Source organism: Anoplopoma fimbria, chromosome 1, assembly GCF_027596085.1.
Source record: "Anoplopoma fimbria isolate UVic2021 breed Golden Eagle Sablefish chromosome 1, Afim_UVic_2022, whole genome shotgun sequence".
Lineage (NCBI taxonomy): Eukaryota > Metazoa > Chordata > Actinopteri > Perciformes > Anoplopomatidae > Anoplopoma > Anoplopoma fimbria.
The window spans coordinates 21,457,856-21,481,638 of record NC_072449.1 but is presented as its reverse complement, the minus strand read 5'-3'; the positions used below and the strand labels follow the sequence as shown (position 1 = coordinate 21,481,638).

At 43.6% G+C, this 23,783-nt stretch overlaps 3 protein-coding genes and 1 pseudogene across 3 annotated transcripts; 2 read left to right on the top strand and 2 right to left on the bottom strand.

The window, feature by feature from the left end:
• Nucleotides 1-4,081: 4,081 nt before the first annotated feature.
• On the bottom strand, nt 4,082-8,647 carry LOC129096112 (extracellular calcium-sensing receptor-like). Its single transcript, XM_054604783.1, has 9 exons — nt 8,523-8,647; nt 8,134-8,428; nt 7,821-7,907; nt 7,277-7,546; nt 6,358-6,573; nt 5,996-6,271; nt 5,385-5,612; nt 5,160-5,283; nt 4,082-4,995 (listed from the first exon to the last, which is right to left on the bottom strand). Exons 1-9 carry the CDS (start codon nt 8,630-8,632, stop codon nt 4,082-4,084), a joined length of 2,520 nt encoding a protein of 839 aa, XP_054460758.1. The 5' UTR covers nt 8,633-8,647.
• Nucleotides 8,648-8,921: 274 nt separating this feature from the next.
• On the bottom strand, nt 8,922-10,308 carry LOC129097187 (extracellular calcium-sensing receptor-like; annotated as a pseudogene).
• Nucleotides 10,309-12,594: 2,286 nt separating this feature from the next.
• On the top strand, nt 12,595-17,637 carry LOC129096155 (extracellular calcium-sensing receptor-like). The gene is given in 9 exon segments (XM_054604843.1): nt 12,595-12,717; nt 13,165-13,458; nt 13,550-13,839; nt 14,501-14,716; nt 14,718-14,794; nt 15,459-15,664; nt 15,805-16,026; nt 16,523-16,646; nt 16,733-17,637. Coding segments are annotated over 9 exon segments (2,442 nt in total). The 5' UTR covers nt 12,595-12,609.
• Nucleotides 17,638-18,932: 1,295 nt separating this feature from the next.
• LOC129096126 (extracellular calcium-sensing receptor-like) lies at nt 18,933-23,664 on the top strand. Its single transcript, XM_054604808.1, has 8 exons — nt 18,933-19,054; nt 19,456-19,750; nt 19,842-20,131; nt 20,447-20,742; nt 21,489-21,694; nt 21,835-22,056; nt 22,550-22,673; nt 22,760-23,664. Exons 1-8 carry the CDS (start codon nt 18,948-18,950, stop codon nt 23,662-23,664), a joined length of 2,445 nt encoding a protein of 814 aa, XP_054460783.1. The 5' UTR covers nt 18,933-18,947.
• Nucleotides 23,665-23,783: the final 119 nt, after the last annotated feature.

Below are 23,783 nucleotides of genomic sequence, written 5' to 3'. Positions count from 1 at the left end.
ATTCGGCGCACCTCGGTCCGTATGGCCTCCCTCCGGGCCTCTGGGATCCTGTAGGGCGGAACCCTTACCCTTATGCCTGGCGCCGTCCGGATGTCGTGGTGGGTGGCGGCAGTCCTCCCCGGCAGGTCGGAGAACACGTCCCGATGCTGGAGGATGATCTCGTCCAGGTCGTGCCTCTGGGCCGGGCTGAGGTCCTCCCCACCGGGACCTCCGGGATCTCCTGCCGGGCCGCCAGGGACAAGGGAGCGGGGTCGGCGGGTGTCTGCTCCCCCCTCCACTGCTTCAGGAGATTGATGTGGTATAGCTGCGTCGGCTTCCGCCTCCCTGGCTGGCGGACCCGGTAGTTCACCTCGCCCACGCGTTCCACCACCTCGTAGGGTCCCTGCCACTTGGCCAGGAACCGGCACTCCGCCGTGGGGACCAGGACCAGTTCCCCTGGCTGAAAGGTCCTCAGCTGGGCTCCTCGATTATAGACCCTCGCCTGGGCCTGCTGCGCTTGCTGGAGGTGCCCCCGGACGATGGGCCACACCCGGGCCATGCGGTCACGCACCTGCTCCACGTGGTCCACGGTGGTGCGGTGGGGGGACGGCTGGCTCTCCCAGGCCTCCTTTGCGATGTCCAGGATCCCGCGGGGCCTCCGCCCGTACAGCAGCTCGAAGGGGAGAACCCGGTGGACGCCTGGGGGACCTCCCGTACTGCGAACAGTACGTGGGGTAGTAGTTGGTCCCAGTTCTTCCCGTCGGCTTGCATGGCCTTCTTGAGCATCTGCTTTAGGGTCTTGTTGAAACGCTCGACCAGGCCGTCCGTCTGGGGGTGGTACACCGAGGTCCGGAGCTGCTTCACCTGCAGGAGCCTGAGGACCTCCTTCATCACCCGTGACATGAAGCACGACCCCTGATCGGTGAGCACCTCCTTCGCTATCCCCACCCGGCTGAAGAGGAGCATAAGTTCACGGGCGACTGCCTTGGCGGTGGCGGCGCGCAGGGGAAGGGCCTCGGGGTACCGGGTGGCGTAGTCAACTAGCACCAGGATATAGCGGTGGCCCCGGCTGGTCTTGGGAAGGGGGCCCACGATGTCTAAGGCCAAACGCTCGAAGGGGGTCTCAATGATGGGCATGGGAATGAGGGGGTGTCTAGCGGTGGCCCGGGGGCTACCCGCTGGCACTCGGGGCACCCCTGGCAGTGGCGCTCAACATCCCGCTTAACCCCCGGCCAATAGAACCTGGCTAGGACCCGCTCCCGGGTCTTGTCCATGCCCAGGTGGGCCCCCAGGAGGTGGGTGTGGGCCATAAAAAGTACTTTACTGACGTAGGAACGGGGCACCACTAGCTGTTCCCTCACTCCCCCTCCCCGGAGGCTACTCGATACAACAGACCCCCTGGTGCTGAAGTGCGGGTGTGGTGTGTGACTCACCGAGTCTCGGGCCTGCCCGTCATGAACCAGGACGTGGCTCCAGGCGTGCTTGAGGGCCTCATCCTGGAGCTGAGCGGTGGCGAACTGGCCGGGTCGGGACGAGCCTTCCCCCTCTGGTAAGAAGTCCGAGAACTCAGTAAGGGGGAGCTCTCCGGGTCTTCCGGTGGGTCTGGTTGCTCGGAGGCTGTGAGGGTCTCCGGGGTGTCGGGGGTAGGTTCCGGTGTCTCGCTCCGGACGGGTCCTCTCGCCGTGCGCGCCGGGGTCCCCGGTGGGGAAGGCCCGTTCCCCTCAGATCCCTCGTCCTCCGCCGTCAGCTCTCGCGGGGACGATGGACGCCGGGTGGCCCCGCAGGCCTGCCGAACCCCCGCGCCCCTCTGCGGGGAGGGCCTCTCCAGCTCCGTAGCTCCCGCGTCGGGTCCCACAACCGGTGGAAAATCGGGCAGTCCCTCCCGATTAACACGGGGACCGGTAGGTGGGGGACAATCCCCGCCCGGATCGTGAATACACCGTGTGTGGTGCGGACTACCACGTGGCACGTGGGGTATGTCCGGGTGTTCCCGTGGACGCAGGCCACCTCCATCGGGTCCCCTGCCTTCCCGCCCGCCAGGTCGGGGCGAAGGAGGGTAACCGCACTGCCGGTGTCCAAGAGGGCCTGCGTGTCCTGGTTCATCACCCGCGCCGGGATGGTCGGACTACCCGACGTTCCCTGCGTCCAGCAGGTCGCCAACATGCACGTGTGGTCCGCCCCCGGGTCCGCGTACGCTGACGGCATCGACACATCACGTCCCCTCGGGCAATAGCGAGCGATGTGGCCGGGCTGGCCGCACCCAAAGCAGCGCCGCACCTCCCGGTTCTCCGGTACTCCGCTCAGTGGGGTGACGCCGGGAGCCGGGTTGCCGATGGGGGTCCCCTCGGGGCTTGGCGGGTCTCGGCGCGCCGTGGGGCTGGGGCGGGTCTGGCGTTCAGGAGCTGGGCCACCTGCCAGTTCTCCAGCTGAAGGACCAGGTCGTCCACGGTGGCAGGATGATGGTGGGCCAGCACGCGGCGGGCGTCCGGCGGGAGTCGCCGCAGGGTGTGGTCAATAATCACCCGGTCGATCGGGCTGGGGCCCTCTCCCGCTGTCAGCCACCGCTTCACCAGCCGGCTGTGCTGGGCGATCTGGGTGCGCACAGCTCCCTGCGCGTCAAACCGCCAATCCTGCGCGCGTTGCGCGCGCGCGCCGCGAGGTTGTGGCCATAATAGGCCAGTATGGCCTGTTTGAGCGCCGGGTACTGGCGGGCGACGTCCGCCGGCAGGTCCTGGCTCGCCTGCTGGGCGGGTCCGGTGAGGAACGGCGCCACTATGTGCGCCCACTGCTCCTCTGGCCAGCCTTCCCTCTGTGCGGTCCGCTCGAAGACCTCGAGGTAAGCCTCCACGTCGTCTTACGGTCCCAGCTTCGTGAGGCGGCTGGTCGGGCGGCGGTCGGCGCAGCGCGGACGGCGTGCTGAGTCAGCCGCAGAACAGCTTCGCGGAGCAGGGCGAGGCTCTCGGTGGTCTCCCGCTGGTGTTGCTGGGCAGCCAACGCCGCGGCTCCGTCCGGGTTCTGCATGGTGGGGTAGTAGTAGTGGGAACGCTCAAGACTGCCCGCATTCTCCACCATATGTGGTATCCGGGAATGAAGAATGCGCCGGGATTCAGAGAAACACGTGGCTATGGTTGGTTTAAGCCGACTTCGGCGTTTATTTCAATGATCAGACAGGACAAGGGTGCGCTTGGGTCTCCGTGAGCCTCAAGCCTCTGCAGTCCATGCGTGTCTCTGCCTCTCCCGTCCATGCGTGTCTCTGCCTCTCTTATAGTGGCTCCGGGCCTTCCTCCTCCCAGCCGCCAGGTGTCCCCCATCCCGCTGATTGGGGGGAAGGACCCGGTGCTCTCCGTCGCCGGCTGGTGGGTGGGGGTGGTACACCCCGTCCTTCACGGTCCCACGGGACCGTTCAGGCCGAGGCTTCAGGGGCGGGATGCCACAATGGATGAAGTCAGTCCGAGGAGAAAAACATGTTTTGATTCATATTGGAAACCCAACAATAAGCAAACTTTGATAGACTCTGGCATAAACTACTGATGGGAAATGTTACAGCTAGCAATTACAATTATGGTACTTGGAACCAGATCTTATTTTTCATGCCGGCTTAATTAGAACATTGAATACAAAAACACAAAAAAGTTAATGAATGATAACTGGCCATTACATATTTGTCATTTCGAGAACTGATAGGCTTTGTCTTCAAAAATCCTTTTTATTTGAACTCTCTTCTGTTTTTTTCCTATGCAGTTCCTCTCAGTATTTAGAAAATGATGGTGGTATTGTAATTTATGATTTGTTAGATCCAGGATTATGTTCCTTTTTAATGATGATTTATAAATTTGACATTGCTGCATCTATACAAACGAACTTCCAAATTCGGCCATTTTGATTGTTTTTTTTAAATAATTAGTTCAATTGATCAGTTTTTGCTAATTAGAGTGTGAGGAGGTTATGGTTATTTTGTTATTTTAGTTTTGCCATTTTGCTCATAAGACTAGATCAGTGAATTGTAGAGAAATAAAAAGATCATAGAAAAACAACAATAATAATGTAAGATCAAATTTTTTAAAAGTTTTTATTAATTATGTATTGCTTCTAGTGGATAGGATTATTTGATACATTCACCTCGCCCCATGATTGCTTTCTTTGTGTTCCTTTCTGGTCTCAGCAGAATTATATAACATTTGGGTCCAAACAGTGCCAACAAGAGACCAAAACTGGAGGCCAGGATGGCAAATACTTCCACTGCATCTGCATATTTGCCTGGAGAGTTTATATAAGCAGGCACAAAGGCCACCCATACAGCACAGAAGATCAGCATGCTGAAAGTGATGAGTTTGGCCTCATTGAAGTTGTCTGGAAGATTTCTAGCCAGAAATGCTAACAGGAAGCTGAGGATAGCCAGTAAGCCAATGTAGCCCAGTAGCACTGCAAAACCAACCGTAGACCCAACTACACACTCATAAACTATCTTGTCGTTGTGGTATTGAGTGTTTTTATGGGGAGCTGGTGAGGCAGACACAATCCAAACAGTGCAGATTGCTGCCTGAATAGAGATAAGAACCATGACTGTTCCTCTCTGCTGCACAGCACCAAACCACTTCAGACCGGCTCCACCTCCTGGCTTGGAGGCCTTGAACACAGCCAGAACCACCATGGTTTTTACCAGGATACATGAGACACAAAGTACAAAGCTGATCCCGAATGCTGCATGTCTCAGTTGGCATGTCCACAGCCTGGGACGGCCGATAAACAGCAGTGAACAAAGGAAACATGATTTAAGTGAAACCAAGAGCAAGAAACTTAGTTCTGAATTGTTGGCGCGTACCATGGGTGTACTGCGATGATAGGTGAAGATCCCCAGGACAACAGCACAGATAAAGGTGCCCAAAAATGAAATGGTTGTCAGGCAGATACCCAGAGGCTCATGGTAGGAGAGAAACTCTGTTTTCTTAAGAACACAATGGTCACGCTGAGGGCTGGACCAGAAATCCTCGGGACAGCTGGTGCACTCCATGGAGTCTATATGAAAACACGGAAACAGAGCATCATGGACATTGTCTCTTATACGTGTGAACACTGACACTTACGTTGGGTGTGCATCACCTGGGCACCAATAAGTGCAAGATTCACGAAAACAAATTCATTTTCAATAATTTAACATATGGTTTTATAATAATACCAGCCTGTGTCATTGCTGAACTTTCCCTCAGAACATGGTACACAGTCGAAACAGCAAAATGGCTGCCCCTTTTTTCTGGCCATGCGGGTACCTGGAGGACAGCTCTCACTGCACACTGACACGGGTGACTGAAGGGATTGTAAGAGTGTTATGACAGTTATTCTAAGCTGTTTGATGGTGTTAATGTGTGACATGTAGTACTAAGTAAAAACAACAATAAAGGTTTAACCTGTTTGGAGTCAAAGTTCCAGAAGATTCTGTCTTCATAAAGTGTTAGTTCTTCATCTTTGGAGGCCAACTTCTTAACAAGCCCCACATTCTGAACTTGAGTTCTTCCATCAGGGAGCCAAATCCAGTTCATGACATCATATATTGGTAAGGCATCACCATTTTCATCGAAGGAAACTTGATCACCAAATGATGTGGTGAAGTTGACCTTTTCCAAGTAATGCATTAGCTATAAATGCGGTACAATTCAAACAAAAAAGGGGAGACAAAAATAAAATAAACTGTTGTTGATTGTGCATATGCTTTCAAATGTTCTGTGCAATAGATTGTGGATTAAGTCATGCAAGCTTTCAAAAACAGTGCAGTGTGAGCTCTCTATATTTGATCAACCACTGTTGCTATTGATTAAGTATGTTTGACACAGGAAATAAAGGGAATTTTATCTTGTCTTGCAACTTCTAGGAGGATTTTGTCTTCTACTCAAAGACAATAAGGAGGGCCAACTGGCCTACTAATGGCATAGTGAATAATTTCTTTTTTCCACAAAATTTATTTCAAAATGCAGTGTCTGTTTTAAAAACTGAACTGCTTGAGAGTAAACTAATATCACACCTGCCAAGGCTCCAATGTTTGCAAAGTTCCACAGCTGTTCCCACTGTAAGGCCCTCTCCCTGGCTTGCACTGAAGCATGTCATCAAGGGCATACGCCAGGGCATACACAGCCTTATAAATATTGTATTCAGGCCTGAGATCAGAAACATCCAACAACTCCATCCCCACACTCTTTAGATCTTCCTGTCCAGTACATAGTTCTCCCCCAGCCTCCACCCAACCTGCTGGAGGTGGTGCAAATCTACAATGAAATGTGTACTCCCAAAACTGCAAGACCTGAAATGTATTTAAAACAAAGTTTTAACAGAAGTTACAATATTATTATTGTAAATACAGATCTGATTGTGAGGTTACAATCTTACCATGCTATGTCCATAATTATTACTACTACTACTTATATTTAGGTCAGGACGTATTCTTAATAGAAAATCCCTGAGCCCTGGTATATCTCCTCGCCGGATTGCAATGCCCAGTGTGCCACCCAAGTATGGCATGAGGCGTGGGGTCTGGAGCACAGCAGCTGCTGACCAGGCTTCACTGGCAATCCACTGAAGGCCTGTCACATTCTCCCTCACCACCTGTGTATTTCATTTAATGAAATTGATTTATTTACATACAACAATGTAGTCTACTTTGTAGGACTGAAATAGAAAAGAGATGAACACGTTCTCGCTCCCACCTCGTCAAATAATTGATCATTGGCCCTAAGCTTCAAACTATGATGCTCTGGGTACCCCTCTAGCGTCAGTTTTGAACGTCATGTCAGGGAAGGAGTGTCAGTTTCCACTCGGTACAGGCATAGTGTCTTTTCAAAACAAACTTGCGTCTTCACAGGAAGTTAGGTAAGCAATTTAATTAGGTTGACTTGACGGACTAGCAACTCACGTGACTACCAAGTGATAAACGACTCATGTTACTAGCGAGTGCCCCATGAGTTACGTGACTAGCAACTCAATTGACAAACAAGTACTAATGGGTCACGGGACTGATGTGAAACAAAAAGTCAACGTTGAATTTTTGTTTCACACAGCACACAATTTGTGGACACCTTGGTAAAAGATCTGTATTTGTTTGACCCAGTGGACTATCACTAACTTTATACTTCATCAGTTGCTTTGAGGGTCTAATGTTGAAGCAGATCGGTTTACATTGGAATTAGTTGAAAGCTTGGTTCTTGCATAGAGACGCTCATTGGTGCCTCCATGCATCATTATCAGGTCACTGACCAAATGCCAGTATTTTGCGAGTTAGGAGTGAGACCAGGTTGAGAAGATAAGATACCTCTTCCATGAGTTGTATCATGTGGATCTGATGTGCAAATACAATGACCACACGAGCTGTTGATTTCTTCATTATTTCCACAATCCTCTTTAGTTCAGCTGGGCGTTCACCCCAGGGCAAAATCTCTGAGTAAGCTAGACAACCTCCACCAGACTGAGCCAAATCTGATTGGAAGGTTCGGGCAACATGGAGTCCATAGTCATCATCACTGACCAGCAGACCAGCCCAAGTCCATCCAAAGCGTTTTAGAATCTGAATCATAGCTCTCACCTTATTCAATAGAAAGCAGGGGTGATTAGTGCAGTGTTTAGAATTATCATTCAGAGGAAACATACCAATGTTTGTCCCAATAAAATTCCCCTTAGTTGATCTAATTAAACTCTTTTTCTTAAATCCATATATTTCCCACAATGATGGACAAGAAAATACACTACTTTACTTCACAAGACAATAATTGCATTTGATTGGCAGAACATGTTTTAAAGCTCATTACACTTCAACTAAAACATATTTTGCATTTGTTATTTCTAGACAAGAGTTTCACCTGGAAAGCATCACTTGGGATCGTTCTGAAGAAGGATGGAAACCTTTGCCTATCACTCAGGCAAGAGCATGTGGCATAGTAACTCACCTATAAAGAAACATACAGTATGCACACAGGTTTTAGGACCTATTGAACAATGGCATATTTTCAAATCTAAATGAAGAATATCACTTCATCAAATAACGTGTTTTTGGAGAAGTTGGAGCTGAGAATTCATGTTTATCTCTTGTACCATAATTTTACATTTCTAAATACATTCAAATGTGGCACATCAAAAGCTCCACAAAATCATGACTGAAAAAGGTGAACTTACAATGGGCAAATTGAATAAACCAATCACATCAGAGGTTGCGATAGAAAATGTTGAGAATGAATCACCCACAATCCCTAGGATTGGAGGGGTCCCCAAACATTTCTCCGGAAGCAGAAACTGCTCCTCTCGACCACTGGCCAGCAACAATGCAGCACTGAATCCAATTACAAGTGTGGCACAGTTGTCATAAAGACTGTATCCCAGAGTCACATTAGGTAGCAGATTCGAGTTTTTGTTGATTTCATCAATGGCAAAGGCCATGGTCATGGCATGCCTGAACCCTGCAGTGTCAAAGCTAAAACATAAAATGTCACAGTTAATGACTAAAAAGCAAATCATTAGTCATAATCACCAATGCATGTTCTCTGCTACATGACTTTGAAACTTACCCCTGGCAGCTGAGCTGATTTGGTTCTGAGGTGAACGACAGCTCAGGGAAGACAGAGGTGTAGTGGACCTCAAACAGCCCACCCAATATCACATCACCAGGCTTGTGCATCCCATTAAGATAAAACTGTCTCCTTAATTTGCAAGAGGAGAAATTAGAGGAAGACTCTGACATGAAAAAGGAGGAAGAGAACAAAATCCAGAAAAGGTAGATATACAAGAACAAAAATGCGTCTAGAAATGCCCCCATATCTGCCCTCCTCACTTTCTGAGCTACATGAACAATTGCTTACTTTTATATGCAGGTCTGTGTCGTCACCTTTGGTGGTGTTGGTCATAGTTGCACACCACCCATCAGCGCACAGGCAGTCATGTGGGAGGCAGGACAAACTCATATCAAATTAGATATACAGACATTGAACAGATACCCAGAGGGTAATGGTAGGAGAGAAACTCTGTTTTCTTAAGAACACAATGGTCATGCTGAGGGCCTCAGAACAAGGGATGCAGTCAAAACAGCACACAAGTTGCCCCTTTTTTCTGGTCAAGCGAGTGACTGCGGTGGCTTTACAGATTGGAGGAGTCATCAATGATCTTCACCATTTGATGCTGTTATTTGAATTATTATTGGACAAAAAAACAATAAAATTAATTAGCAGAAGTTACCTCTTTGGATACAAAATTCCAAAAGATTTTGTTTTCATAAAGTGTGAGTTATTCACCTTTGTCTGACTCTTTAACCTCACCCACATTCTGAATATTTGTTCTTCCATCAGGGAGCCACAGCCAGATCATGACATCATATATGGCATCACTATTTTCATCAAATAACATTTGATCACTAAAAGGTGTGGTGAAGTTCACCTTATCCAAATGATACACCAGCTTCAAATGTGTGAGAGAAATTGAACAACAGATTAAGATCCATAGCTACCTGATCATGTATAGCTATCTATTATTATATTATAATAGTATAATAGTTCTGATGTTGCTGTAATTATCAGTTGTAGGCTAACACCAGGCTGGAAAGCAGTGTTTTGCTGCCCTTTCAAGTTCCAAGTCTGTTTCACCTTTAACCACACCTGGCATCATGATAGGTGTAGTTAATGATGTCACTGAGTCCACATCTCGGCTGCTTCACTGCAGCAGATAATTCATCTTTTCAAATAATATTCCCACTGTTAAACTATGTTAAGTTTGTATCTCAAGGTGTAGCAGCTGTATTTAGAAACGTAAACAGGTGGAGTGTAAACTGATATCCCACCTGCCATGGCTCCACTGTTTGAAAACTGGAACAGCTGTGCCCTCTGAAAGGGCCTCTCCCTGGCACACAGCACGGCATGTCATCAAGAGCATCTGCCAGGGCAAACACAGCCTTGTACACGTTGTAGTCTGGCCTTAGGTTTCAGACCTCAAACAACTCACTATCCACATTATGAAGATCCTCCTGTCCAGTACAAAGGGATCACCTAGCTTCCAGCCAACGCACTGAAATATGTCTTCCCAAAACTGATTCACGTGAAATGTGATAAAGAAAAAAATCAATGTCAACAGAAATCATGACAATGTTTTTCTTCTACAGTTTCAGGATAGATGGTAAGATAAACTCTTACGATACTGTTTCCAAAGTTGCTGTTATAGGGATTAAGGTGTACTTTAAGCAGGAAGTGCTATATTTCCTCGACATATGGCATTGCCCAGTGTGCCACTCAGGAACAGCCTAAAGTCGGGTGTCTGGAGTACATCAACTGATGCCCAAGCTTCACTGGCCATCCACTGCAGGCCCATCACATTCTGCCTCACCACCTTTACTTTTCCAACAGTAGAAGGAAGTAAAAAAGGAATAATTGCCTTTTGTAAATGTAGTCCCTTTTTTATATTATGCTTATTATGTATGCATCTGCTATTTTCTATCTCTTAGGACACACATGTAGAGACATAACAAAGAACTGTTAACTGTCTTCTTACATCTACAATCCTTCTGAGCTCTGATGGTTCATAGCCCCAGGGCAAAACCTCTGAGTAAACCAGAAAACCTCTACCAGACTGAGCCAAGTTGGATTGGAAGGATCAGGAAACATGGAGTCCATAGTCATCATTACTGACAAGAAGGCCAACCCAAGTCCAGTCATATCATTTAGAATCTGAATCATAATGCGCACCTAAGTGGATAAAGAATATTCAGCATTGAAATGTTGAGTAGGAATCACCCACAATCCCGAGGACCGGAGGGGCCCCTAAACAGTTCTCCTAAAGCAGAAACTGCTCCTCTTGACTACTGGCCAGCACCAAAGCTGCACAAATCCAATTAGTGCACCACAGTTGTCATAAAGACTGTATCCCAGAGTCACATAAGGTAGCAGATTGGAATTTCTGTTAAATTTCATCAACAGCAAAGACCATCGTCATGACATGCCTGAACCCTTGAGTATCAAAGCTAAAACACAAAAAGGCTCTATTAACCACATAAAATATTTTCAAAAAACAACTTTACATCCACATTACCACATTATCAAAAACATCCTGTAATAACAGGTTCTTCTTTTAAAGGATGCTTTTTAAATTTAAAATATCTCAATATCTGATAATGAGCAATATCACAATATATGATACACATTTGAGCACGGTTATTTCATGTAATTTTCTTAATATGTTGAAGATGTATGTGTTTGAAACTTACCCTTTGCAGGTGGGCAAAGTGAAGTGGATGTACACTCCGGGAAGACAGAGGTGTAGTGGACCTCAACCAGCCCACCCAGAACCACATCACCAGTCTTCTGTTACCCATTGAGATGAAACTGTCTCCGTAAATAACAAGATGAGGAAAGAACATAGAGAGGAAAAAAGAAGAGAATAGCAAGATCTGGAAGACACAAAAGAGAAAACATATATCATAAACTACCCCAATATTACACTATTACAACAGAAAAAACTGTTAGTTATATGTGCCAGTTATTTGAACAGCTATAATGATAAAGTTGTGTTTCTGATCAAAAGTTATTGAGTATAAGACAGACGGTTTATTTTTTAAAGAATTATTATTTTATTTTTTTTACAATTGCTTAACATTACTGTTGAGCCCACCATACATTCAGAAATGACCTCTAAAGTGTTTTTGATGCGTTTGCCACCAGTATGATTCATGTTACTGTATGCTATGATGCTTTTAGAATGCTGTTAGGAGGTGTGCTTTACATTAAGTCACATCCATTTGAACTGACCACAGATTTGTAAATCATCTGTGAACATATCCAATTCACTGTAATATATTCCCTCAGTCTGGCTAAAATGTCCACTAGATGGTAGTAGCAGAGTGAGCCATAAAACCTTTAGTTCGGGAATTTGGTGCAGTAGAGAGCAGATATGAATACAAGAGCATGCAAGACAGGTTACCTCTGGATGTTTTGTTGTTGCTCAGTTAATCCCTTACCAAAACTACAAACAGATCTTTTGTCTGGGTGGCAGTTTGTGTGCATTCATGCAAGCACTTAGGCATAGACAAAAACATTAACAATAAATTGCTCATAAAACATTTTGCTAACATCAAATGGAAGAGTACTAAAAGAAAAATGTTTAATGCGAAAAAAAACTGAAAATATACAACATATACAATATTTCAGGACACCTCTGGCTTGTCAAGGACAGTTTTGCTCTGACGGATTTAGACTAGGATTTAGTTTCATCATTCTATATGTCTTTTGTATGGCTTAGTTTATCATCCAGACTCAGCCACAGTACTTTTTCAAATCTTTTTAATCATTGGGTAAGAGTATCCTCTCTCTGACGTACAGTAAGCTGACGTACGATAGAAGGACGGAAGCTTTTCTCTGAAAATCTTTATAAACCAGTGAAAACACAGTAAACCCACATGAGGTCAGTTCAGGGATGGAGATCTCAGCTCTCTTGATTGGTCTGATCCTGTCTCTGGGTTTAGATGAGCTGAACTCAGCTCTTGCTTTGAATGGTTATGGGGATGGTGTGAGACAACGGGCTGGTCTTACAGAGGATAGGACTGGTGTTGGGGTCAGCACTGAGGCCTCTTCTGTGAAATGTAAACTCCAGGGTAATACTCGTCTACCTGCATTCTCAATGGATGGTGACTACGTGATTGGTGGTGTTTTCGCCATACATTTCAACATGCACACAGTGAAGCATAACTACACCACCATGCCTGACCCACTCAGATGCTCAGGGAGGTTAGTAAGAGGGAGATGTGGGGGTTAAGAGTCTGTTACTATGTGGGGATTGCAATGTTATACTTTTTATTTGTATTTTAATGCAATAGTATTTGGCCATAAAAAAATCAAGTATTATATTCACAAAATAGTAGCCTAGAGAATTGTAGTAGATTTTCTTGTATTTCTTAACTGAAAACATTATGAATAGCTGACTATTGTTAATCCTTGCGTTAAGATTATTTTGCATAAGACTGATATCTAATTCTGTGTTGTGATTTGTGCCGTTCAGTTCTACAGTACTATGTATTTCTGTTAGAATTGTGTATTGTCCTCGTGATATGTAGACAGTAAATTTAAACAGTTACTGGACTGTGTGTGTGTGTGTGTGTGTGTGTGTGTGTGTGTGTGTGTGTGTGTGTGTGTGTGTGTGTGTGTGTGTGTGTGTGTGTGAGCTGGCTGATTCTGCCTTATCTCCCGTGAACTGCGCTTTTCACGCGCAATGATCTTCGCCATCGAGGAGATTAACAACAGCACGGAGCTGCTGCCGGGCATCAAACTCGGTTATCAGATCTACGACTCGTGCGCCTCGGTGCCCGTGGCGGTGCATGTGGCATTTCAGCTTTCAAGCGGCCTGGACCCGGTGTTTTACACCGATGACAATTGCTCGCAATCTGGTGCGCTGATGGCCATTGTTGGTGAGTCTGGGTCCACGCCATCCATCAGCATGTCGCGCATCATCGGGCCCTTTAACATTCCTCAAGTAAATATTTTGAATTTCTGAAAACTATGTGTTTAATAGACCAGTGCTCATTTTGTCCGCCCCGTTAAATAATTATACTTTATTATTTTAGGTGAGCCACTATGCCACTTGTGCATGTCTGTCTGATAAGCAGCAGTACCCGAGTTTCTTCAGAACAATCCCGAGTGACCAGTTCCAGGCTGACGCGCTGGCAAAGCTGGTAAAACATTTTGGTTGGACTTGGATAGGGGCTATCCGATCGGACTCGGATTATGGAAACAATGGTATGGCGTCTTTCCTGGACGCGGCCCAAAAAGAGGGGATCTGTGTAGAATACTCCGAATCTTTCTACCGGACCAACCCACGGAGCAGGATCCAGAGAGTAGCTGAAATTATCCGCAGGTGTCTACATTCACTGATTATGTGCTTCTGTTCCCTGTGCTGACCTTCTGCACACAAAACCACAAAAATGTTCTTTCATATATAAAATGGTGAATTATATTACTATTTAGTGGCAAATCTGAAATATTTTTGTTAATTTATCTCACGTGAAGGGCATATTACTCATGTTGTTATTGAATCAGTGAGACCAATACTGCACGTTACCACACCAAGAATGACAGTATCTCATATGTGTTTTTGAATTATCTTGATGCATATTTCTTAAAAAGTTATTTTTCATATTGGTAAAATACAATGCGCTATTATTTCTCTCCAGGTCGACAGCTTTGGTTGTAAATTATAAAAAGGTTGAGTAAATTATAAAATGGAAGATAATTTCCTTATGCTAATGTCAAATTGGAAATTAATCTTTTTGTTACTTTCTCTCATATGAACGGCCTATGATGTTGTTATAGAATCAGTTTGACCAATACTGGTCATTAATACATTAACACACCAAAAATTCAAGTCTCTGATGTTTGTTTGTGTTAATTATGTAGATAAATATGTTTAATATATATATATATATATATATATATATATATATATATATATATATATATATATATATATATATATATATATATATTGGTTAATACAATGCACTATAATTTTCCTCCAGGTCGACAGCTTTGGTTGTTGTGGCATTTATATCCCCTGGAGACTTTAGGATTCTGCTGGAGGAGCTGTCGCTAAAGCCCTCTCCACCTCGCCAGTGGATAGGCAGTGAGGCCTGGGTAACTGACACAGACATGCTGAGGTTCAGCTTCTGTGCTGGAGCAATCGGATTCGGCATTGAGCAATCTGTTATCCCAGGTCTGAGGGACTTCCTGCTGGATCTCTCCCTCTAAAGTGGCTGCCTCTCCAGTGCTCACTGAGTTCTGGGAGGATGCATTCAACTGCAGGCTGGGAAAAAGTGAGAAAGTTGTGCTGATTTTTTTAACACAAAAGACACTAACAGTTGGGTCTTTGATTGTGTTCAGTTATTTCTTATACTGGATCAGCAGCCACCGAAAAAAAAACAATCCTAAAGGGATTTAAAGGGCTATATATATTGTTATTGAACAAAGACTTAAACGAAAAAAGGTGCATCTCATATGATAATCTTCCAGGTCAAGTTAAGGCACTGTGCTGTCTTGGAGGAGAGGTGAACATTAAAGTCCTGAACACATGCACAGACTATCTAGACAATCTTCAGGCCTAGAAGCTAAATAAAGTAAAATAAAATGTACTTATCATTTCCAGTATATATGTAAATATAGATGTTGGTCTGTTGGGAAAACAGTTTATTTTTGCCTGACAACATGAGCTGATCTACACAAGGTAAACAAACAACAACAAAAAAAACATAGGGCCAGATACAAACTGAAACAGCAACTATTTAAAAAAAACAACAGGGAAAGACATGTTGGCAAAAATTTGCTTTGAAATGTAATGGTAAATAAGGGATATTCAAATTTCTACAAGACACTTTAAACAGGATAAATAGAACTAAAAAAGAACATTATACATGAGAAAAGAACGATATGGCTTTTTGTCATGGTTAAACAACACCTTTCTATGTCTTTGTGTGTTTTTAGGATCAGCCACAGACAAGAATGCGTGTGATGGAACTGAAGATATAGAGACTACCCAGAGCCCATACACTGACACATCTCAGCTCCGAATAACTAACATGGTGTACAAGGCTGTTTATGCAATAGCACATGCTATTCATAATGTAGTGTGTCAGGAAACACATTCTATAACTCGGTGTGACAAACTCACCAGCATAGAGTCTAAACAGGTCAGTCAAGATAAATATGTGAGCACCCCAATGTCCTTTTTTTGCTATAGTGTACCTTTTCTTTTAAATAAAAATATTTATTATATCTTACATTGTTTCATTTCTCTCCCTCACTGTCTTCCGTTACTTCATCCTCACAGGTTACCACTCAGTTGAAGAGAGTTAAGTTTTCCCAAAATGGCTACGATGTGTCATTTGATGCCAACGGGGATCCTGTGGCCACATACGAGCTGGTTAACTGGCAAAAAACGGAGAGTGGCAGCATTGAGTTGGTGACAGTAGGGCACTATGATGCCTCACTGCCGGTGGGCCAGGAATTCAGTATCAACAGGAACCTCACCTGGGTGGAGGGTGGCACAAAAGTAGGGAGCCCGGACTTAATAGTATAACATTTTCTTATTTCAAATTTGGTGATATGTGTTTTTGGTCCCTGTTCCTCCTCCATACTGGTTGTGAATACATCTGTTCTTAACGTACAGCATTTTCATTCTGACATCCCACTTAATAGTTTCAACAAAAGTGTTCCCTCGCTGAGTTGTAGCTTAACAATAGTAACTGGAAAAAAAAACGTGACAATGTTTGAAAAGACTAACTTTGGAAGATACCCACTTGCTTTTTCCAATCCACACTGCTGAAGCCTCTTTTTAACGTTAGCTAAACTTTATAACGCATTTTTTACACAACTGTGGATTTTTTCCACCAGCAGCTGCTTTGATAAAACACATGTACACAATACCCGTATTGACATGCGAGTATCATCTTTTAGAAAGATTTGAAAAACATTCTACCTATCCTTTAATCCTCAGAGCTTTGAAGCACACCTGAACATGAGTTAGTTTGTTTCTATCTATGTACCAGGTGCCTGAGTCAGTGTGCACTGACAGCTGTCCTCCAGGAACTCGTAAAGTGCTGCAGAAAGGAAAGCCCATCTGCTGTTATGATTGTATACCGTGTCCTGAGGGAGAGATTAGCAATGCTACAGGTATTGTTTTTCCTAATGCATATTTGCGACACAACATAAAATATCGAGTTCAACAGTTGAAAGCCATTTTATTTTGTTTTTTTCAGATTCCCCTGATTGTTTTTCTTGCCCTAAGGAATTTTGGCCTAATGCAAAGAGAGACACTTGTCTCCCCAAGCCTGTAGAGTATCTTTCCTTCAACGAGGCCCTAGGAATCATCCTGGCGACATTCTCAGTTGGTGGTGCCTGTCTTGCCATTATAACAGCGGCTGTGTTCCATCGTCACAGGACATCCCCGATTGTCAGGGCCAACAACTCTGAGCTGAGCTTCCTGCTGCTCTTCTCTCTGACTCTCTGCTTCTTATGTTCATTAACTTTCATTGGATCACCCTCTGAGTGGTCCTGCATGCTGCGTCACACAGCGTTCGGGATCACCTTTGTACTCTGTATGTCTTGTGTTCTTGGAAAAACTATTGTAGTGTTAATGGCCTTCAAAGCCACTCTCCCGGGTCATAATATCATGAAATGGTTTGGTCCTCCACAGCAAAGAATGACTGTAGTGTCTTTCACATTCATTCAAGTTATAATATGTACTATTTGGTTGGTTCTTAGTCCCCCTTTTCCAATGAAAAACCTAACCACATACAAGGAGAGAATCATTCTGGAGTGTGCTTTAGGCTCAGCTATTGGGTTCTGGGCTGTGCTCGGGTACATCGGCCTACTGGCTGTCTTTTGCTTTGTGTTAGCTGTGCTCGCCCGGAAACTACCTGATAACTTTAATGAAGCCAAGCTTATCACCTTCAGCATGCTGATATTCTGTGCAGTCTGGATCGCCTTTATCCCAGCATATGTCAGCTCTCCTGGTAAATTTACTGTGGCTGTGGAGATATTTGCCATTCTGGCCTCCAGTTTTGGACTCATATTGTGTATATTTGCTCCAAAGTGTTTCATCATATTGTTTAAGCCAGAGAAAAACACTAAGAAACATGTAATGAACAAAAGTAAGTTATAAACCATCTGACATTTGTAAAAAAAAAAAACTAAAATGGCAATTTAAGGGACTTTTAACAAAGATACCTAAGCCACAGAGGGCAAACAGGGAAAACTTGTTTCGTATGTGTTCTCGTAGCTAAAAAAACAAAAACAACGTCCTGTTGGTACAGTTTGACATAATGCTCACTGGCATAATGTAAATAGCAGCATTGTCCATATTCAATCTCTGTTTGAATTCACAAAATTCAGAATATAACAATGCCAGTCACGTTCTCAATTCAACACGTTGACCAATCAAAGAATTGTTCCACTCACCTGATTCTCATCACCTCTAGCTCACCTTTGTGAAATTCATACATTAACGCTCTACCCCAGGTGACACAATGTAAGAACTGCATGTTTACGCTAATCCTGTGTTTTAGGTGAGGATACAATAAAGACAAAATTCTACATTATGGCTCCAACAGCAACATTCAGTATAAAACTAATGATGTCCACATTCAGTCTTCACATGTTCATCTAAATATTTACATTTTAAGTTTTTTTTACATTAAATGTTTTATATATTTTAATGTCATTTTGTGAATGTCCTTTTGAAATGTTTTTGTCTTTTTGTCAAATATTATTTTTATCATAGCCTAAAAATGTAGAATAACATAAATAAATAAAATAAAACAAATCAAAAAATAAATGAGTTTTCATTCTCTATTATAAACTCACTTCCAATTTATTAATATTTCTGTGTTGACATTATTAAATATGCGATTTAACCACACAAACATACCATTAGTGGTTGATATTTGTTAGGTTTAACTGTAATATGAGCTAAATTACAGCAAAAAGATGTAAAGATGTAATGGGTATAGACATAATTAACAAGAAATTCAGTGCTTACAATGGTTACTTTACAGGAAAAGAAAAGAGACATGGGCTCTTTGTGCAGATTATATTGTACACACAGCTCACAGGAAAGACTTGGAAATGATTCAATTAAAGACCACGGGGTAAGAGTATCCTCTCTTACTTACAGTAAGCTGACGTACAGTAGAAGGACGGAAGCTTTTTTTTTGAAAATCTATATAAACCAGTGAAAACACAGTATGCCCACATGAGGTCAGTTCAGCGATGGAGATCTCAGCTCTCTTGATTGGTCTGATCCTGTCTCTGGGTTTAGATGAGCTGAACTCAGCTCTTGCTTTGAATGGTTCTCTGGATGGTGTGAGACAACGGGCTGGTCTTACAGAGGATAGGACTGGTGTTGGGGTCAGCACTGAGGCCTCTTCTGTGAAATGTAAACTCCAGGGTAATACTCGTCTACCTGCATTCTCAATGGATGGTGACTACGTTATTGGTGGTGTTTTCGGCATACATTTCAACATGCACACAGTGAAGCATAACTACACCACCATGCCTGAGCCACTAAGATGTTCACGGAGGTTAGTAAGAGGGAGATGTGGGGTTAAGAGGTTGTTACTATGTGGGGATTGCAATGTTGTACTTTTTATTTGTATTTTAATGCAATAGTATTTGGCCATAAAAAAATCAAGTATTATATTCACAAAATAGTAGAGAATTGTAGTAGATTTTCTTGTATTTCTTAACTGAAAAGATTATGAATAGCTGACTATTGTTAATCCTTGCGTTAAGATTGTTTTGCATAAGATTGATATCTAATTCTGTGTTGTGATTTGTGCCGTTCAGTTCTACAGTACTATGTATTTCTGTTAGAATTGTGTATTGTCCTCGTCATATGTAGGCAGTAAATTTAAACAGTTACTCGACTGTGTGTGTGTGTGTGTGTGTGTGTGTGTGTGTGTGTGTGTGTGTCCGTGTGCAGCCTTAACTCCCGTGAACTGCGCTTTTCACGCGCAATGATCTTCGCCATCGAGGAGATTAACAACAGCACGGAGCTGCTGCCGGGCATCAAACTCGGTTATCAGATCTACGACTCGTGCGCCTCGGTGCCCGTGGCGGTGCATGTGGCATTTCAGCTTTCAAGCGGCCTGGACCCGGTGTTTTACACCGATGACAATTGCTCGCAATCTGGTGCGCTGATGGCCATTGTTGGTGAGTCTGGGTCCACGCCATCCATCAGCATGTCGCGCATCATCGGGCCCTTTAACATTCCTCAAGTAAATATATTGAATTTCTGAAAACTATGTGTTTAATAGACCAGTGCTCATTTTGTCCGCCCCGTTAAATAATTATACTTTATTATTTTAGGTGAGCCACTATGCCACTTGTGCATGTCTGTCTGATAAGCAGCAGTACCCGAGTTTCTTCAGAACAATCCCGAGTGACCAGTTCCAGGCTGACGCGCTGGCAAAGCTGGTAAAACATTTTGGTTGGACTTGGATAGGGGCTATCCGATCGGACTCGGATTATGGAAACAATGGTATGGCGTCTTTCCTGGACGCGGCCCAAAAAGAGGGGATCTGTGTAGAATACTCCGAATCTTTCTACCGGACCAACCCACGGAGCAGGATCCAGAGAGTAGCTGAAATTATCCGCAGGTGTCTACATTCACTGATTATGTGCTTCTGTTCCCTGTGCTGACCTTCTGCACACAAAACCACAAAAATATTCTTTCATATATAAAATGGTGAATTATATTACTATTTAGTGGCAAATCTGAAATATTTTTGTTAATTTATCTCACGTGAAGGGCATATTACTCATGTTGTTATTGAATCAGTGAGACCAATACTGCACGTTACCACACCAAAAATGACAGTATCTCATATGTGTTTTTGAATTATCTTGATGCATATTTCTTAAAAAGTTATTTTTCATATTGGTGAATACAATGCACTATAATTTTCCTCCAGGTCGACAGCTTTGGTTGTTGTGGCATTTATATCCCCTGGAGACTTAAGGATTCTGCTGGAGGAGCTGTCGCTAAAGCCCTCTCCACCTCGCCAGTGGATAGGCAGTGAGTCCTGGGTAACTGACCCAGACATGCTGAGGTTCAGCTTCTGTGCTGGAGCAATCGGATTTGGCATTGAGCAATCTGTTATCCCAGGTCTGAGGGACTTCCTGCTGGATCTCTCTCCCTCTAAAGTGGCTGCCTCTCCATTGCTTACTGAGTTCTGGGAGGATGCATTCAACTGCAGGCTGGGAAAAAGTGAGAAAGTTGTGCTGATTTTTTTAACACAAAAGACACTAACAGTTGGGTCTTTGATTGTGTTCAGTTATTTCTTATACTAGATCAGCAGCCACTGAAAAAAACTCAATCCTAAAGGGATTTAAAGGGATATATATATTGTTATTGAACAAAGACTTGAACGAAAAAAGGTGCATCTCATATGATAATCTTCCAGGTCAAGTTAAGGCACTGTGCTGTCTTGGAGGAGAGGTGAACATTAAAGTCCTGAACACATGCACAGACTATCTAGACAATCTTCAGGCCTAGAAGCTAAATAAAGTAAAATGAAATGTACTTATCATTTCCAGCATATATGTAAATATAGATGTTGGTCTAAATATACAATTATTTTAATGTAGATTTTAGACCATTTATTCATTTTAAAGAGATTCAAACTTTCCAGTCAGAATCCAATTAAGGTAAAACATTTTATTTTTGCCTGACAACATGAGCTGATCTACACAAGGTAAACAAACAACAACAAAAAAAAACATAGGGCCAGATACAAACTGAAACTGCAACTATTTAAAAAAAAACAACAGAGAAAAACATGTTGGCAAAAATTTGGTTTGAAATGTATTGGTAAATAAGGAATATTCAAATTTCTACAAGACACTTCATGCAGGTTAAATAGAACTAAAAAATAACATTATACATGAGAAAAGAACGATATGGCTTTTTGTCATGGTTAAACAACACCTTTCTTTGTCTTTGTGTGTTTTTAGGATCAGCCACAGACAACAATGCGTGTGATGGAACTGAAGATATAGAGACTACCCAGAGCCCGTACACTGACACATCTCAGCTCCGAATAACTAACATGGTGTACAAGGCTGTTTATGCAATAGCACATGCTATTCATAATGTAGTGTGTCAGGAAACACATTCTATAACTCGGTGTGACAAACTCACCAGCATAGAGTCTAAACAGGTCAGTCAAGATAAATATGTGAGCACCCCAATGTCCTTTTTTTGCTATAGTGTACCTTTTCTTTTAAATAAAAATATTTATTATATCTTACATTGTTTCATTTCTCTCCCTCACTGTCTTCCGTTACTTCATCCTCACAGGTTACCACTCAGTTGAAGAGAGTTAAGTTTTCCCAAAATGGTTACGATGTGTCATTTGATGCCAACGGGGATCCTGTGGCCATATACGAGCTGGTTAACTGGCAAGAAACGGAGAGTGGCAGCATTGAGTTGGTGACAGTAGGGCACTACGATGCCTCACTGCCGGTGGGCCAGGAATTCAGTATCAACAGGAACCTCACCTGGGTGGAGGGTGGCACAAAAGTAGGGAGCCCGAACTTAATAGTATAACATTTTCTTATTTCAAATTTGGTGATATGTGTTTTTTGTCCCTGTTCCTCCTCCATACTGGTTGTGAATACATCTGTTCTTAACGTACAGCATTTTCATTCTGACATCGCACTTAATAGTTTCAACAAAAATGTTCCCTCGCTGAGTTGTACCTAAAGAACAGTTAAAAAAACAACGTGACAATGTTTGAAAAGACTAACTTTGGAAGATACCCACTTGTTTTTTTCCAATCCACACTGCTGAAGCCTGTTTTTAACATCAGCTAAACTTTATAACGCATTTTTTACACAACTGTGGATTTTTTCCACCAGCAGCTGCTTTGATAAAACACATGTACACAATACCCATATTGACATGCGAGTATCATCTTTTAGAAAGATTTGAAAAAAAATCTACCTATCCTTTAATCCTCAGAACTTTGAAGCACACCTGAACATGAGTTAGTTTGTTTCTATCTATGTACCAGGTGCCTGAGTCAGTGTGCACTGACAGCTGTCCTCCAGGAACTCGTAAAGTGCTGCAGAAAGGAAAGCCCATCTGCTGTTATGATTGTATACCGTGTCCTGAGGGAGAGATTAGCAATGCTACAGGTATTCTTTTTCCTAATGCATATTTGTGGCACAACATAAAATATCGAGTTCAACAGTTGAAAGCCATTTGTTTTTGTTTTTTTCAGATTCCCCTGATTGTTTTTCTTGCCCCAAGGAATTTTGGCCTAATGCAAAGAGAGACACTTGTCTCCCCATGCCTGTAGAGTATCTTTCCTTCAATGAGGCCCTAGGAATCATGCTGGCGACATTCTCAGTTGGTGGTGCCTGTCTTGCCATTATAACAGCGGCTGTGTTCCATCGTCACAGGACATCCCCGATTGTCAGGGCCAACAACTCTGAGCTGAGCTTCCTGCTGCTCTTCTCTCTGACTCTCTGCTTCTTATGTTCATTAACTTTCATTGGAGCACCCTCTAAGTGGTCCTGCATGCTGCGCCACACAGCGTTCGGGATCACCTTCGTCCTCTGTATGTCTTGTGTTCTTGGAAAAACTATTGTAGTGTTAATGGCCTTCAAAGCCACTCTCCCGGGTCATAATATCATGAAATGGTTTGGTCCACCACAGCAAAGATTGACTGTAGTGTCTTTCACATTCATTCAAGTTATAATATGTACTCTTTGGTTGGTTCTTAGTCCCCCTTTTCCAATGAAAAACCTAACCACATACAAGGAGAGAATCATCCTGGAGTGTGCTTTAGGCTCAGCTATTGGGTTCTGGGCTGTCCTCGGGTACATCGGCCTACTGGCTGTCTTTTGCTTTGTGTTAGCTGTGCTCGCCCGGAAACTACCTGATAACTTTAATGAAGCCAAGCTTATCACCTTCAGCATGCTGATATTCTGTGCAGTCTGGATCGCCTTTATCCCAGCATATGTCAGCTCTCCTGGTAAATTTACTGTGGCTGTGGAGATATTTGCCATTCTGGCCTCCAGTTTCGGACTCATATTGTGTATATTTGCTCCAAAGTGTTTCATCATATTGTTTAAGCCAGAGAAAAACACTAAGAAACATGTCATGAACAAAAATAAGTTATAAACCATCTGACGTTTGCTAGAAAAACTAAGATGGCAATTTAAGGGACTTTTAACAAAAATACCTAAGCAACAGAGGGCAAACAGGCAGAACTTGTTTCGTATGTGTGCTCTTAGCTAAAA